This window comes from Pseudochaenichthys georgianus, chromosome 9 (genome assembly GCF_902827115.2).
Source record: "Pseudochaenichthys georgianus chromosome 9, fPseGeo1.2, whole genome shotgun sequence".
NCBI classification, from domain to species: Eukaryota; Metazoa; Chordata; class Actinopteri; order Perciformes; family Channichthyidae; genus Pseudochaenichthys; species Pseudochaenichthys georgianus.
Genome location: NC_047511.1, coordinates 39,868,208 through 39,886,817, shown reverse-complemented (window position 1 = coordinate 39,886,817; position 18,610 = coordinate 39,868,208). Strand labels below are relative to the sequence as shown.

Here is an 18,610-nt window from a genome sequence, read left to right as displayed (position 1 = left end):
GAATTTAGCCGGCTAAGCGAAAATCCTGCTTCGCAGTATACCCCCCAGGTCTATGAAAACAAGCCCAAAAGAAAGCAACACATACATGATGTTGTGTCATTTTAAACCAAAACGAAGGCCTCAGGATGACTTTAAGACGTGAACATGGTCATTTTTGTTTTGAAACATTAAATAAAATAATCCCACGTGATCGGATCGGGACATCTCTATCTGTGTCCATCACTCGGTTTACTGAAGGTTTCACATATGGGTCTGTTGTACTTTCTTTCAGTGCCCTGTTTGTACGGTTACAACGGCTTGCCTAGGTTCTGAGGCAAAACACGTTGGGAAATTGTTAGTTACAAAATGAATTTTGTCCTGACATTTAAAAAATGTCAAGGTTCTTTATTGTCAAACTAACATAGCTACAGAGTAATTATGTCGTTGAAAATCTTAGGTCACAGGCTTCTCCAACAATATACTATATTAAAAGTAATACAAAAAGAAAAATAGTTTTTAAAAAAAAGTGAGGAAAAAAAGTGGAATAGTGCAATACGAGTCGATATACAAGTTATTGGAATGATATATTAGATAAATAGATAAATAATTACTACGTAGCAGATGAATGTTATGGATGTTGTTACAACAGTTCAGGTGTTTAACAGTCTTATTGCCTGTGGGATGAAACTGTCTCTGAATCTGGTTAAGTTAAGACTTCTAGGAAGTGTTCTACCCATTAGCGTCCACAATCGTTGAATCCATCTTGTTTTTTTTTACTGTTTTGAATTTCATTATGTCATTCAGGATTTAGCTATAACTAGAATCACTTTTAACAAAAATGGCTAAATGTGTCATACCTGTCTTCACTTGTGTGCTGCAAAAGCTATTTGAACAGATGCAGTGCTTGTTTCTCACAATTCATGACTGCAGTTCAATAGCAAATGCATAGAAACTAATACGTATTACAACAAACTCTTTCGTTACAACTGTGATGTATATACATGAACTCCCTTTCGAATAAAGGACCCATGCTTAGCGTCACTTTAAGGGAAGAAAGTAATCGAGGAAGCAAGGTGGCGTCACGCAGTTCAGTCAGACAGTCAATGGCTGGCAAGCAAAGCTTTTACCAGCACGCACCGCCAAACACAAGGTCAAGAGTGGGGTGCTCGACCAGTGAAAAGAGTCCTTTATGGGCTCTGCTGACTGATGCATTCCAGTAGGGCCTGCACACTTGCCTCTATGACGTTAGAGGTTTGACTTTGGGGTCATCATCTGAACAATTCGACTTCCCAACATCTTGAACTAGCCCTCTGTGCTCCGTGGAATAAACCAAGGTCTGATGATGCACTATTCCTCTAGTGGCGCACACATTTGCAGTATTAGTGAAAAGCCATTGGTTCTTCCAGTCGGTGCATAATGTGTCCCGGATAGAGAAGACTGTCGTGTCTTTGTTCTTGCCTACGTGCTAACGCAGTGCTCGTGACGTGTAGCCGATTACATCAAAGATCAGATAGGGCTCTAATTACAAGTTGACTATGTTGCTGATGAGGGCATACAATGTGTAACAGATCACTTTTTTAATGCATTTTGGAATTTGCTCCAAATTCCCATAGCCTTAAACTATATCTCGAGTTTTTTCATATTTAGTGAAGAAATGTTTACTCGTAGTGTGAATCTTTGGATTTAAGTGCTTATCCATGTTCAAACACTATATTTGATAATATTATTTGTATTCTATTTAGGGCTACTCGATTATGGCAAAAATCATAATCTCGATTATTTGGGTCAATAATTGTAATTGCGATTATTAAATGCGATTATTCATTGACTTTGAAAACATCCATTTATTGGAGAAAATAATGTGAACAGTATGTTTTTAACAGTTGATTACCCTGAACTTTAAGTATAATGCAACTAGAAAACCAAACAAAAATACTGATAATAAAAAAATTATCGTTTTATTTCGATTACTTTGTTTTCGTAATCGTTGCAAGCCGTAATCGCGATTAAAATACGATTAATTGAGCAGCCCTAATTCTATTTTAATTTTTTTATTATTTTAATCAGATGTTCCAAGGTATTTAGCATTGCAGCCTGTCCACGGCGGCCACCACTAGCCTTATATTTGTTTTCAGACATGTTGGTTGTTTTGAGTAAGTGAAACGCATACTTTCGCTGTCACCAGTTGTCTTGCGGTCGGTTCGCTGCCATGTCAGATGCTTGTTCTGGGTTCACAGGACCAGACTCACCCGTGTTTCTAAATGCGACAGCCCCTACAGAAATATGGCTGTGTGAAAAACATTAGAAATGATTCTCACAGTGACTCCCATCCTCCTTCTCTCTCATTCTCTCCCTCTGGTTGCCTGCTACATTTTCCCTCTCCCTCCCCAAAGCACACTCCACTCTGTGTGTTTGCCAGTTCTCATGAGCAGTTTGAAGAGAGTGACCACTTTCCTTTGGCTCTTGGTAGGAGTGCATATACTCCAAATCTGTAACATTAAGTACTCTCTAAAGTTTTTTCTTTAGAAAATCTACCCCTATACAGTTGCATTTAAACGTCCTCTCTTAATATCACCAAACAGCAAGTCCTGTCGTGGTCAACTCCGCTAAAACGTGGCAAAAGAGAACATCGGAAGCTAACGTTTAAATCTATATTTCATGGCCTATGAAGGATGCTTGGAACACTGTAATGTTTATACTAAACCTTTTCCTTGGGTTTTCCGCTGTGGATTTCATGATTTTCTCCCCCCGACACACCCACTAAATGGGAGCAAACATCACAAGCTGTTGCCAAACGTTGTGCAATGTTAAAGAACCAACCAGAAAAACTAATCCAAAATTGCGAAATCACATTGAATGCACCGCTAGTGCTCTCCGTTTAAGAGAATGTTAAACTCCATATCAACGAAGCCGCAATATATTTGTCTTCTTTTTGGACAACTACTTTTGACGTGTTTTAATGAACACTTTTCGGCATATTTCATGTTTTGTTCCCTGAAATGACTGGTAGACTTGTTGTTATATTTTAAATGGGCATGCTCTACTATTGTTTTTATTCAGGAAGTCTCATTGAGAGCAAAATCTCTTCTACAAAATTGAACTTGGAGAAATTACATATACATAATAATACAATTCAATCGCACAAAGCATCATCAAACACACTCATTAAAACAATCACATATATTAGTAGCATGGAGACTTTTAATGTCCCTGAGAGAATAAGTGTCTTCAATTTGTTTTGCAGTTTGTTCCAGTAGCGAGATGCACAGAAATTAATATAATTAGTATAACACATATTTATTATATATATATATATATATATATATATATATATATATATATATATACACAAGTCTTTTTTGTAGCTGTGTGTAGTGTTACCTTCTGCCAGAATAACTGATGCATCATTCATATACACTGACACAGGAACAGGTACAGGAAATCACGAGGGTACATCTGCCAAACAAAGAAACGCAGCATCACAAAGTAGGTGGTCAACAAATCTCAGTGATGTGAACTAGTGAAAACAGATCTAGCCAGATTCGTCGTAGCCTTGGGAGAGCCCTGATTCATCTCCAGGCTAGGTTTACATTAAGTTAATTGTGCTTGTGTTGTATTTTGGAAAAGGAATTACTACTCGTTGTGCTTACGAACGTGCTGCACTTACTGTGACGTTATATTACACTATCAGGTAATCAAAGAAAGGTGAGGCACATAACATGCTTGTGACTGAGTAATTTCTGCGGTTATTTTCCATGTTGGCTCACCCAAATGACGACACAGTGGGTGAAACTTCGACCGATGCCAAATATTGGCTGGCATCGGAAATCTGCACAGATTCGAATGTGTTAAGGATTCATTCAAAACTTCAATTAAGATAAGACCGTCGAACAGTTGGTTCCTGATGCAACCTGAAGCACAGCAGAGCCAGCAAACGGTTCATACCTGTGCCACGAGTGAAACCTGCGTTTTCTTACCAGACTAATCCGCTGTTATTTGACCATGTTGAGTTTTGTGATTGAGCTGTCATCAAAAGGATCTTCCCCGCACACGAGTAGCATTCCCTGGTTGCACAACGAGGCCCGACATCACACCCTCTCTTTTCCATCTCATTAGTCTACACACCTTTCTTTTGACGCAGCTGCTGCCTCACCCAGCCTGTCAGCGGCAACTGTCCATCATGTAGCTTAGATTTCAGGCTATTAGTGCCACATCAAGGCCGACCTCGAGCCAGGCACATTGGAAAGGCAGTTTTTTTTCTGTCTGATGCTCGGCGACAACTTATTAAGGCAACCGCAAGCTTTTGAAATGGGGATAAAAGATTGTGTTTTAACTAAGAGGGAACATGGTTTTTCTTTCATTTACCAAAACTAGGATGTCAGTGTGTTTGTGTTTCAGAAGTGAAGAAAAGTTTGTATTTCATTCTCAGAATCAGGAGCAACTCTTGCAGTTACAGTCAATCCCATAACATGTTTGATTTTGGGATTGATTTGTAGCATTGTTAGTTTTCTTTTAAAAGCAAGTTATCGCCCCGCCTGTGAGTTAGTGATTAGGCTGTCTAGGCTTACCATTGTTTCTAATATGCAATATAGCTTGAGCATCAGTGTTCGATTGCAAGGCAGGGTCATGCAGTGAAGCCACACTGAGAAAAGAGGACAACCACTTCGGCCAGATGTGCTAAGTGATGACGTAGTTAAGGGCTTTGTTCACACCGTCCAGAGAAATAGGAATGAATGACTTCAGATTGTTGGTGTCAGCAGGAATCTGAAAGAGATACTTGTTCACCTCTAGACCTGGACCAGCTCCTAGTCACTATCATTCTGTTGCTTATAACTGTCCATTTTTTGTGTGTGGTTTCAGGATTCCCTTTAAGATCGGACAACCGAAGAAGCAGATTGTCTCTAAAACGGTAAGTCACACGCTGGAACAAATGTAGACTCAATTCACTCATCAATCCTAAACTGATCAATAAGGGCTAGCTGTTAAGCTTCACAAACAGTATATTTCTGATGAATAGTGGCCTCAGATAGTGTAATCAGAGAAAGAGACACACTTCAAATAGTGGTGTCTGAGTATAGGTGGTTACCTTGAAGTGACAGTGAGTGGGTGATCTCCTAGCTTGGGAAAAACCACTTCCACCGTAATGGGTATGTGGCCCCAGCAGTCTCTGCCGGACTGGGTTTCCAGCTTCCTGTGCCATCCCAGGCAAAACCCAGGGAGTGGGCAGCCCAGCTAAATGATCCACTGGTGACAAAGTGTCAACTGCCCTCCTCGTTGTTTTGACCACTGTGTTTACATGGAGGAGCCCACAGAACCACAAGACAGGATGCTGCCTATGTAACCTGCCTGACATGTTTTAGGGACATGGTTGGACAAGCTGGCTCAGCCCTTAATGACCCTGGGAACGTGATGCATTCAAGTATTTTTGCTTGCATTTCAACCCATTGAACCCGCTAGACCTATACAGGGGGTCCGTGGGGTCTTAAAAAGTATTAAAAGTTGATAAATCAATTTAGCGAAAATGAAGGCTATTAAAAAGTATTAAACGGCATTTTCCAAGGTATTACATTTTGTAGCTTGTTTTCAATAAGTATATAAATTGTCCAAAGAGGTTGTGTTCTACAGTCTGCCTGAATGTAATCATGGCGTAGGTGTGTAGTGTGATTCTGTGTAGTTTATTTATGGCATCCCGTTGGATTTGAAGTCATCTGAACAGGACATCGCGCGCTCACTGCTTGATAGCGCGAAGGTCCGTTTACACCGGTTGCTAAGCAACATCGTTATGGGGAAATGCAAGTCTGCGTCCAAATGGTTGGAAGATACGGAGGAAGGACAATCAATACTGTATATAGTCAATGTGAGGTCAAGTGTGTCGCCAAGGTAACCGGTTAAAACTCCAAGTGGCGATGAGGTCTTAAAATGTGTGGAAAGGGTATTAAAAAAGGTCTTAAAAGGGGTTGCATCTGACTTCAGGATTCCTGCATGTACCCTCTATAGTTCACGAGCTTGTTTCTGAGAAAATAATGTCCCAGTCCGAAAAACTATTGAGCCATGGTTGAGTAGTGGCACATGCCTTGAGACTCCAACAACATATACAACAACAATATCATTCATTCAGATTACATTACGGTTTTTTATTTGTTATCGGTCTTATTAATACAAACGTCTTTCTTCTTAAGATGATGCAAACATGTAAACAGGAACTTTGTTCTTGAATTTGTGTTTGGGACATGTCGTTTTTCAGACATCATTCAAATATCATGTGTTCATACCATAGACTGTATAAACGCTCATACCTTGTAATAGTTCTCGGAAGCATTTCAAAATCTAAGAATTTGACGTGAAATATTTTCTTTTTTAGGTTGAAAGAGACTTCGAGCGAGAATATGAGAAACTCCAAAAGTAAGTCTGCATTTTGACAATGCTCTTTTCCATAAAATAGCCTATATATACTTTGTATCTATGTCATTGTGTAATCCTTAGTCACAGAAAGGTGAGGTAAGAAATATATATCAGACTTACTGTCGAAAAAACGAGATGTTGGAAACCTAAAACATTGGGAGATCTTTTCCGAAATGTATTTTAACCAAATGTATTTACTGTGTTTTACAAAACATGTCAATAATTTGAACTGTGAAAAGAAGTGTCTGAAATGTAGAAAGTATTTCATTAACATGTGGATGACACACTAGAGGCAAACCAAAAATCAACTCCTGTTATTTAACCAGTTTTCTTCAAATTGTGTGACATGTCAGTGTTTCTATAAAACAAGGAAGAATCTGAGGGTCCCGACATCTCGGTACATGGGGGGCCTTTTCTTACTGCAAAGCTGAGGTTATAGAAACTCCCCGAGGGCCCGGCAGAATGAGTGGGAGCACCATTTCCCTCTCAGGTTTTGTTGAGTAGGAGGGCCCATTATCAGGAAGGTGTGGTGCCAATAGACCTTATGGATGAGTCAGAGCAGCAGGCATGTACAGACTCTTAGGTTCCCTGCCCTAGAGATGCATATCAACACACTGTGGGGCATCTGTGGCCTAAACACATGAGGTAGGCTTCACCATTACTCCTGTCTGACTGACTGAGACAAATATGTTGGTGTTACTTGACGTGTGACATCAATGGATTCATGTTATTGAATCTGTAATAACTAGAACTGCAATATGCACATGTTTAACTAAAAGGTCCCCTATTATACTGTTTTTCATCAATATATTATAGCTCTCAGATACAAAACATGTCTCTGAAGTGTTTGGCCTCGAAACACCAAACAGATCATTTTAGCATCCCATAATAATAAAATAAATGGTGATTGGCTAATGGTAACCAAACCAAAAAACCTTATGACATCATAAAGTGGCCAAAATCTGATCAGCTCATTTTTCAGGTTTTTATAGAAATGGATCAGGACAAAAAGAGAGGGAATCTTTGTTCCTGAAACTTTCAGAGTCTCTTCACACAGAGGGGACACATGTTGATGTGGAAGAGACATGGAGAAGAGGGGACACATGTTGATGTAGAAGAGACATGAAGAAGAGGGGACACATGTTGATGTAGAAGAGACCTGAAGAAGAGGGGACACATGTTGATGCAGAAGAGACATGAAGAAGAGGGGACACATGTTGATGTAGAAGAGACATGAAGAAGAGGGGACACATGTTGATGTAGAAGAGACATGAAGAAGAGGGGACACATGTTGATGTAGAAGAGACATGAAGAAGAGGGGACACATGTTGATGTAGAAGAGACCTGATGAAGAGGGGACACATGTTGATGTGGAAGAGACATGAAGAAGAGGGGACACATGTTGATGTAGAAGAGACCTGAAGAAGAGGGGACACATGTTGATGCAGAAGAGACATGAAGAAGAGGGGACACATGTTGATGAAGAAGAGGGGACACATGTTGATGTAGAAGAGACATGAAGAATAGGGGACACGTGTTGATGTAGAAGAGACATGAAGAAGAGGGGACACGTGTTGATGTAGAAGAGACCTGAAGAAGAGGGGACACATGTTGATGTAGAAGAGACATGGAGAAGAGGGGACACATGTTGATGTAGAAGAGACATGAAGAAGAGGGGACACATGTTGATGTAGAAGAGACATGAAGAAGAGGGGACACATGTTGATGTAGAAGAGACATGAAGAAGAGGGGACACATGTTGATGTAGAAGAGACCTGATGAAGAGGGGACACATGTTGATGTGGAAGAGACATGAAGAAGAGGGGACACATGTTGATGTAGAAAAGACCTGAAGAAGAGGGGACACATGTTGATGCAGAAGAGACATGAAGAAGAGGGGACACATGTTGATGAAGAAGAGGGGACACATGTTGATGTAGTAGAGACATGAAGAATAGGGGTCACGTGTTGATGTAGAAGAGACATGAAGAAGAGGGGACACGTGTTGATGTAGAAGAGACCTGAAGAAGAGGGGACACATGTTGATGTAGAAGAGACCTGAAGAAGAGGGGACACATGTTGATGTAGAAGAGACATGGAGAAGAGGGGACACATGTTGATGTAGAAGAGACATGAAGAAGAGGGGACACATGTTGATGTAGAAGAGACATGGAGAAGAGGGGACACATGTTGATGTAGAAGAGACATGAAGAAGAGGGGAAACGTGTTGATGTAGAAGAGACATGGAGAAGAGGGGACACATGTTGATGTAGAAGAGACATGAAGAAGAGGGGAAACGTGTTGATGTAGAAGAGACATGGAGAAGAGGGGACACATGGTGATGTAGAAGAGACATGAAGAAGAGGGGACACATGTTGATGTAGAAGAGACATGAAGAAGAGGGGACACATGTTGATGTAGAAGAGACATGAAGAAGAGGGGACACATGTTGATGTAGAAGAGACATGAAGAAGAGGGGTACACGTGTTGATGTAGAAGAGACATGAAGAAGAGGGGACACATGTTGATGTAGAAGAGACCTGAAGAAGAGGGGACACATGTTGATGTAGAAGAGACCTGAAGAAGAGGGACACATGTTGATGTAGAAGAGACATGGAGAAGAGGGGACACATGTTGATGTAGAAGAGACATGAAGAAGAGGGGACACATGTTGATGTAGAAGAGACATGAAGAAGAGGGGACACATGTTGATGTAGAAGAGACATGAAGAAGAGGGGAAACGTGTTGATGTAGAAGAGACATGTAGAAGAGGGGACACATGTTGATGTAGAAGAGACATGAAGAAGAGGGGAAACGTGTTGATGTAGAAGAGACATGAAGAAGAGGGGACACATGTTGATGTAGAAGAGACATGAAGAAGAGGGGACACATGTTGATGTAGAAGAGACATGAAGAAGAGGGGACACATGTTGATGTAGAAGAGACATGAAGAAGAGGGGACACATGTTGATGTAGAAGAGACATGAAGAAGAGGGGACACATGTTGATGTAGAAGAGACCTGATGAAGAGGGGACACATGTTGATGTAGAAGAGACATGGAGAAGAGGGGACACATGTTGATGTAGAAGAGACATGAAGAAGAGGGGACACGTGTTGATGTAGAAGAGACATGGAGAAGAGGGGACACATGGTGACGTAGAAGAGACATGAAGAAGAGGGGACACATGTTGATGTAGAAGAGACATGAAGAAGAGGGGACACATGTTGATGTAGAAGAGACATGAAGAAGAGGGGACACATGTTGATGTAGAAGAGACCTGATGAAGAGGGGACACATGTTGATGTAGAAGAGACATGGAGAAGAGGGGACACATGTTGATGTAGAAGAGACATGAAGAAGAGGGGACACGTGTTGATGTAGAAGAGACATGGAGAAGAGGGGACACATGGTGACGTAGAAGAGACATGAAGAAGAGGGGACACATGTTGATGTAGAAGAGACATGAAGAAGAGGGGACACATGTTGATGTAGAAGAGACATGAAGAAGAGGGGACACATGTTGATGAAGAAGAGGGGACACATGTTGATGTAGAAGAGACATGAAGAAGAGGGGACACGTGTTGATGTAGAAGAGACATGAACAAGTGGATTTAGCATAATAGGTGACCTATAATATATAAGCCCCGATTTATGCAGGGTTTGTTGAGGCCTTAATTAATGTGTAAACATCAGATTAAAATATTAGTTTAGTTTTTTTTAACCTAAGTGCATATCATTCATAAACATCAAGCATCTGATTTTATAAGCAATTTTGTAAAATGTGAACTAGACACAAAATAAATGTGCTCTTTATGGGAAAAATAGCTTTAATATAAAGAATGTCCTTAGATATCATATACACTAATTACATATGTGCAATTAGTACACATCCCCCAATCTGTTACCCCAGTGTTTCCCTCTTGCTCTAAGCTGGACACGCACACACAACACAAACACGCAATCAATTCCTCACTTCCCTTCGCAGCTCCGAATGCTAATTGGCTTAACAGCATCGTCCGACCTGGTTCTTGTGTGAAAGCAGTGATCAGGTATTTACCCAAATGAAATGGTGTTGAATGGTCAAACCGGGCTGATTGCCTGATCATCTTCCAGCGTCGCTGCACTCGGCGTGTGATGTCCTATAATAAAATGCAGTAGTGTGATTTTCATATAATTGTGGCTACACAGGCCGAACATTGGGGCGCTGGAGCAAAGAGCAGCAGCTGCTCTAGCAGGCCGCTCCATTAGCACCTTTTGGAAAGAGACTCCAGGCTCACCTGGCACTCAGCCAGCACGGCTCTCTCACTGTCAGCGCTGACAGTCGGGAAGATGCAACAGTATTGTGCAACACATTTGAAAGTAGGAGGTACTATCTGGAACACGGGTTTCTCATGCACAAAAAAGCTCTGCAAAAACACATCTCGAGTGTACAGGCTTTGGACTCAGAGCACGTTTGTTTACATAGTGAGACACTTTCACCCACTATCCTGCAACCCATGACTGGCAGGGTTTTACTGTTATACTGTTATTTTCCTCATTCCATATTTATCTCTTTTCATTACTCTCGAGTGTTAACTGTGTCAGCCAATTTAAAAGACTATTTTAGTTTTATTTTGTTTTGCATGATGCCCTCCTTTGGCTCCACTGTCGTTCAAAGCAAAGTATGATGTCTTAACTGATGATATCTCCATCACAAAGCAGTGACTGATAAAAAACACTATCAGTATTTCCAGATGTGCTTAACAATGTCACCGTTGTTATATTACAAAATATTGCCACCTAGGTCAAATTAAATGACATCTAGGTGAAAAAGAAAAAACAGAGACACGGCTGTTATGTCCGTCTTATCATAGGGGAACCTGAACTCTTCACAGGGCATTCATTGTCCAGGACAGAGTTGGGTGTAATAATATTACTTGTGTCGGTAACGGAGTAGTGTAACGCGTTTTTATAATTCAGTAATCACACTACAGTTCTAACATTGCCCCGACACGCGTTACTTCGTTACTTTTATAAAATAATCACACTCGCTGACAGACAAGAGGGGTTTCCGCCGCAGGTTTATATACATGTAGGCCTATGTAATCTGCGCGATTTGCGAGACCACATCTCCACGTGCAGTGCTGCAGAAACATGGCTGAGTCTTTTCATCTGTACACTTCCTCAACGGGGCCGCTCGCTCTCTTTTGTTGATCGCCCTCTCACCGGTGAACAGTTCAATGTCCGGCTTCATTGTAGGAATTCTGCCATGTCTCTACTACCACTTTAGTTTGACCATCTCTGTTACTAAGTTATGGAATACTAAATAAATAAGTAATTAGATACCTTACCGTTACTGCGCTCATAAAGAATGATAAGAATAATGCGTCTTGAACTGGTTTCATTAATTAGTGTCTTGACGTTTCACAGACTGCTAGCTTGTTGTGGTAGGCTGGTAGCCTATTTTAGAGCATATAAAAAGAAAGACTTGTTATGTCTTCCTTAATGCAATAGTAATTGGGGGTGCAAGTGGAGTCTCGCAGAGGCAAAACTGTGGCGCGCTTACACTGTAGGTGCGCCGCAGTCTGCGTGATCTGCCTGTAGGGAGGGGTGGGCCGGCCCTGCGAGTAAAGTAACGAGTTACTTTATGTAGATGTTAAGGAAGTAGTGTAATATATTACCTTTTTTTAAAGTAATATGTAATATATTACTTTTTTTTAGTAACGACCCCATCTCTGGTCCAGGACTACATAGAAATGTATATGTATGTATTTACTGGGCAATCTTGTAAAACAGGAATAAGCCCTCTAATAATGAAACACTGACACAACCCTTCATAAAGTATTGCTAATAACATTGACTATAAAGTGTGTAGCATTTGCTGCGATTTATAAATGTCTAATTCCAAGAGTATCTTTTGATTGCTTTAGAGGAAGGGCTGATTTGCCTTATGAGACCCGGTTCCATCTAATTGGCGAGAGAAATGAAGAAGTGACTGTGGAGATTGTTCTGACAGTGTTTTTTCCCCTGTGGTGTGAACAATAAGGGATGAAGTTACATCATTTACTACAAATGACATTTTTGGAACAACCTCCATCTGGTCTGTGGCGATTCACTGCGAAATCCTAAAACACGTCAAGACAAACAAAAGCGTGTAGAGGACGAGTGATGATGGGAAATAATTAATGATTTTTATTTAGCCTTAGAACACGCTTCCTGACAGTTAACTACTATTTTTTGCAGCAAACAAATGAATACTTAAAATACAGTCAGAGATTACAATCTTAAATCCAAGCTGTTTCAAATACAGTCTGACTGACATTTTGTTTCTCTATGGATTACTGTGCACATGCTATTTGGTTTAATATGTTAACATTTGTCCGGTTTTATTTTGTGAAATTGGGCTGCATGAGATAGTGTTTTAAACATATTAAAGGCATTTAGCTTCACTGATAAAAAAAAACAACATTATTATTATTATTACTCAGTGTGCATCTAGACCGGGTGACGACAATACCTATTGACGCAGCAACCACTGTAAGTTATATTCTTGTTTAATTAGACTTCTCTGTTTCATTTATTCTACTCTGTATAATTGTTCTGTAGTTATTGTAGCTAAAACGGCGCTTTTGAGAGATTTTAAATCTCAGATCTGCTCAACTGAACCTGTTACACAGGTCTCAGTGGGCACTCAAGCCTGCATTACAATATAGGCAGGGACACTCTGCTGTCGCCCATCAGCTGTAGAGAGTTAACTAATTAGAGGGGTGTGGCCCCACAGCTGTGAGAACTCAGCAATCAGGCGTCCATTTTAGGTAGCTCTTTTCCTGGAGCTTCAGCGTCAGATAGCCGAAAACTGACAAAGACATTGGAGTCCTGCGGGAGTAAGACTGACAAAGACATTGGAGTCCTGCGGGAGTCACGAGGGTGGCAAAGAGGAGGCAAATCCTACTCTGATTGAGCTAATTACCGCTGGTGTCTTATTTTATTTTCTTTAGTTTTCTAGCCCCTCATGCTATAATCATGTGTATTTTCTCCATTCCTGTTCATGTGTCTTCTCACAATTATCACTGGCCCCGTGTATCTCCTAATCGCTATAACCGGCCTGCTCTCGTCTATCCCACATGCTCCACTGACATCCAACATCTAGTTTCAGGCGGCCTGTGGAACTGCCAGTCAGCTGTTCCTAAGGCTGACTTCATCTCTGGCTACGCCTCCCTGCAGTCTCTGGATTTCCTTGCTCTCACTGAGACGTGGATTACTCCATCCAACACATCCACCCTAGCAGCTCTCTCCACAGCATATTCCTTCTCCCATACACCCAGACCCTCTGGCAGAGGAGGTGGCACTGGTCTCTCCCAAATGGAGCTTTTCCCTCTTCAAGCTACCTAACTTCACTCCTTCCACCTTTGAATTCCATGCCGTCACAGTAATCCATCCTATACAATTAACCATTGTTGTTCTCTACCGTCCACCAGGCGCCTTGGGGGACTTCTTGGAGGAATTAGATCATCTCCTCTCACACATCCCTGAAACTGGCCCTCCCGCTGTACTTCTCGGAGACTTCAACCTCCAGACGGGGAAGATAGACGAACTAACATCTCTGTTAACCGCCTTTGCTTTCTCACTGTCTCCGTCCCCACCAACTCATAAAGCTGGCAATGTCCTTGATCTCATATTCTCAAGGAACTGCACTACTTCTAACCTCTCTGTAAACCCGCTCCACACATCCGATCACTTCTTCATTTCATTCTCTCTACCCCTTTCCAAACATAACAAACTAATCTCTTCTCATCCTGCACCTGTCCGCCGTAACCTCCGTTCCCTCTCCCCCTCTACCTTTGCCTCATCGGTGCTCTCAGCCCTCCCTTCCTCTGACTCGTTCCAACTCCTGCCTCCAAACTCTGCTGCAGAAACTCTCCTCTCTACTCTCTCATCCTCTCTGTACTCTCTCTGTCCTCTCACATCTCGGCAGGCTCGTCAGTCCCCTCCTGCTCCCTGGCTAAATGACGCACTGCGTGCTAATAGAACCGTCCTTAGGGCAGCAGAGCAGAAACGGTGGAAATCCAAATACCATGACGACCTCCTAACCTATCAGGCTCTCCTCTCCTCTTTCTCTGCTTCGATCTTTCAGGCAAAAAGCACTTTCTTTCAAGATAAGATCCAATCTTCCTATTCCAATCCCAAAAAACTATTTTCCATCTTCTCCACCCTCTTGGACCCCCCCAAAGCCCCTCCCCCCTCCTCACTTCTGTCAAGCGACTTTGTTAACCACTTTGAAAAAAAGGTTGATGATATTCGCTTTTCTTTTTCTGCCTCACCTTTACTCACCGCTGGGTCACCAGACCCTCCTTCCACCCACACACTGACCTCCTTTTCCCCTCTCTCTCCACGTGAGGTTCTTACCCTCATTACCTCTGCCCGCCCTACCACCTGTCCTCTGGACCCTATCCCTTCAAACCTCCTTCAGACTATCGCTCCTGATATTCTACCGTTTCTCACCCATTTCATCAACACTTCTCTAACTTCTGGTCACTTTCCAAACAGTCTCAAGGAGGCAAGAGTAAACCCTCTCCTAAAGAAACCCACTCTCAACCCGTCTGATGTTATAAACTACAGGCCTGTCTCTCTCCTCCCGTTCCTGTCTAAAACACTTGAACACGCTGTCTTTAAACAACTCTCCTGTTATCTCCATCAGAACAACCTTCTTGATCCGCACCAGTCTGGTTTCAAGGCAGGTCACTCCACAGAAACTGCCCTCATTGCTGTCTCTGAGGAACTGCACACTGCTAAAGCAGCCTCCCTCTCCTCTGTCATCCTCCTGTTGGACCTGTCTGCTGCATTCGACACGGTGAACCATCAGACCCTCCTTCACACTCCAAGAACTTGGAGTTTCAGGCTCTGCACTTTCCCTCCTCACCTCATACCTCAAAGACCGCACCTACAGGGTAACTTGGAGAGGGTCCGAGTCCGACCCTTGTCAATTTACTACAGGGGTCCCTCAGGGCTCTGTTCTTGGTCCCCTCCTCTTCTCTCTGTACACAAACTCGCTCAGATCAGTCATTAGCCCGCATGGTTTTTCATACCACTGCTACTCTGACGACACCCAATTAATTCTGTCCTTTCCCCGCTCAGAGACCCAGGTCGTCGCACGCATCTCTGCTTGTCTAGCTGACATCTCTCAGTGGATGTCTGCTCATCACCTCAAGCTCAACCTTGACAAGGCTGAACTGCTTTTCCTTCCGGGAAAAGATTGTCCCACTCTTGACCTAACAATCAACATCGGCACCTCTGTTGTTTCCCCGACTCAGACTGCAAGGAATCTGGGTGTGCTCCTAGATAACAACCTGTCCTTCACTGCAAACATCGCTGCTACAACCCGCTGCTGCAGATACACGCTTTACAACATCCAGAGGGTACGTCCCCAGCTGACCCAGAAAGTGACGCAGGTTCTGGTCCAGGCTCTCGTCATCTCACGCCTAGACTACTGCAACTCCCTCCTGGCTGGTCTACCTGCATGTGCCATCCGACCTGCAGCTCATCCAGAATGCAGCGGCTCGTCTGGTCTTCAACCTTCCTAAATGTTCCCACACCACTCCGCTCCTCCGCTCCCTTCACTCGCTTCCGGTAACTGCTAGAATTCACTTCAAGACACTGGTACTTGCATACCATGCTGCGAATGGATCTGGCCCTTCCTACATCCAGGACATGGTTAAACCGTACACCCCAGCGTGTGCACTACGCTCTGCATCAGCCAAACGACTTGCTGCACCCTCGCTGCGAGGGGAACCCAAGTTCCCATCAGCAAAAACACGTGGGTTTGCTATCCTGTCTCCAAAATGGTGGAATGAGCTCCCCATTGACATCAGGACAGCAGAAAGCTTACACACCTTCCGGCGCAGACTGAAAACTCATCTCTTTCGACTCCACCTTGAGCGATAGAATTACTAACTAAGAACTGCTAACAGAGCACTTATATACTAGTAAAGGACTGGCTTATCTATAGCCAGTTGAGTAGCACTTGAAATGTTGGGCTCTATGAAACCTGATGTACTTATATGATTCTGTTTTCTTCAAGGTTGTGTCTTCCTGGTCGAATGTACTTATTGTATGTCGCTTTGGATAAAAGCGTCAGCTAAATGCAATGCAATGTAATCAACATTTCATATGTCCAGCTCCTTAGGGTTAAGAGGGAACAAAACATATAATCACATGGATGTTTGGTACACATGTGATTATGTTAGAGTAACCCACCGCTTGTTTATTCCCCAGCTGCTGATCAATTTAAAAAAACTGGCAAATCCCTGAGTGTGAAGGCACCAGACTGCCATTTGTGGTTTTCATAACCATATAGGTTTACAATGTCCTTCAATCTTGTGGCCAGTGGCCATAGTGCCCCACCAGAAATCCCATGGGATTACACAGCTATTGTGCGCCTTGTTAATATAATCCCCTCAAAGCAGAGATGGAAATGAAACCACCATGTTCCCTTTTCCATCAAACCAGGAGACGTGATATGACAGCAGTCTCAGGGGAGACTCTAAACCCCTCGTTTGCCTTAATTGATATAATGAATGGCGTGTGTTTTCTGCCTCCATAGTCTGGTAATTGCCATTTTTAACACCCATCAATGGAATATGTGCAGTGGAATGATTGAAGACATTAATGCTTTTGAGCGGAAATGTAGTTGACAGTAACAAGAAGGATTCCCTGTGTTATTAATTAGCTAACGGGTGTTATAATAACGTTTTATGTGGAATCATTGAAATGTGTAATTCCTTCTTGAACCATGTTTTTTTATCTATACTAATTTCCTTTTCTAGGTGTTCTTTTTCCATGTCAATATGTATTGACAGGATTGAATAGATTTTGAAATGTATATATATATATATACCATCTCAATAAGCGTATAATAATTATATATATTTAGATTAATTATACGCTTATTGAGATGGTGTCTTTTCCCGTTCTGTCTCTGACTAATGTCCTTTTTTTTTTTAATACATTTCAGCCCATATTTCAAATGGTTGTCAGTGCTGCCGAAGCTTTGCTGCGTTACTAGACATGGAGCCGGCTGATGATCATTCTTCTTCTTGTCTTACAGGCTGGAGGATCAGACGAAAAAGCTTCACAAGGACATGAAGAAAAGCACTGAGGCTGATTTAGGTGTGTTCTGCCACCAATCTGTGTGTTGCCGCCTGGTGCACCATTGATCTCCACTTGTTCCCCAACATACTTGATGTTGCTTGGCAGGTTCTTCTGGGCTAGAAAGAAGCGTTGGTTATCTTGGTTTGTTCGGTGGTGCCTCAGTTCTCTGAACGACTCGACAAATGAGACGAGAGGGTGCGAGCCTCCGCTTTAATCTTGTACAGGTTTTTCCAGGCCATCCCAGTGTGTGTTTAGAATTTCTGAGTGTAGGTAAACCATGTGTACTCTACTTTTCATTTGCTTATTTGTTGGTTTGGGAGTTGTGTATTTGGGAAGCAGCAGTAGACATGGCCTGTGGTAAGTAGTCAGTTGTGGGGGTGGAGGAGTGAGAGGTTTCTTCATTTCCTCTCCTTTGTGCTCTGAAATATGGATGTCTGCATCATCAAAGTGTCATAGCTGTCAGGCCCTCATTATCGTTAATGGATTCCATCTGTTGCACAGGTCTCCACCAACTGCTTCCAAACAAAGAACTGGACCTACTTTGCATGGCAGCACTGCATAATACACTGATTCTATATTGACTGTCATTTATCAACTCAAGGATGGTGTTATGCAGAGCTCTATTGAACTCACTTGCAATTATCTGCAGAGGGACAGTAATATGTTTTACGGTGGTTCACATGCTTAATTAAACAAAGTAACAAAGGCAGAGATAACTGGGACTATATCCTAAGAGGAACTGTTCGTGTTGTTTCTGCCCCAGGTGATTACAAGGGACTTGAGCTTCACTTATTTGGACCTTATGAACCCACATAATTAAATCATCTGCCTTGAGTCACCTTTTTGCTTTTCAAGACCCTATAATAAACACGTCTCTCGGTCATATCAGACGAGGCCAAATCAAGCAATTTGTTACCTGTCACGTGGCGAGAGATGCAGAAATGCCACACAATGATAATTGATTGGTTGAAAATTGGTCTTGAGAGAATCCAGAGGGAGTGTGAAAAGAGACCGATGGCTGTTCCAAATCTCCATGAAGCCCATTTTCACCATGGCCTCTCCTGTCAGTGTGCATCTCCTCGGTGAGGCTCATTTATTTT

The 18,610-nt window shown here is 42.3% G+C and overlaps 1 protein-coding gene across 1 annotated transcript in view; it reads left to right on the top strand.

The window, feature by feature from the left end:
* bin3 (bridging integrator 3) overlaps window positions 1-18,610 on the top strand; it is a 37,982-nt gene that overhangs the window by 4,219 nt on the left and 15,153 nt on the right. The window contains exons 2-4 of the mRNA XM_034090370.2: window positions 4,840-4,888; window positions 6,341-6,381; window positions 17,467-17,528. Coding sequence (XP_033946261.1) covers window positions 4,840-4,888; window positions 6,341-6,381; window positions 17,467-17,528 — 152 coding nt within the window. The remainder of the gene's footprint in view (window positions 1-4,839; window positions 4,889-6,340; window positions 6,382-17,466; window positions 17,529-18,610) is intronic.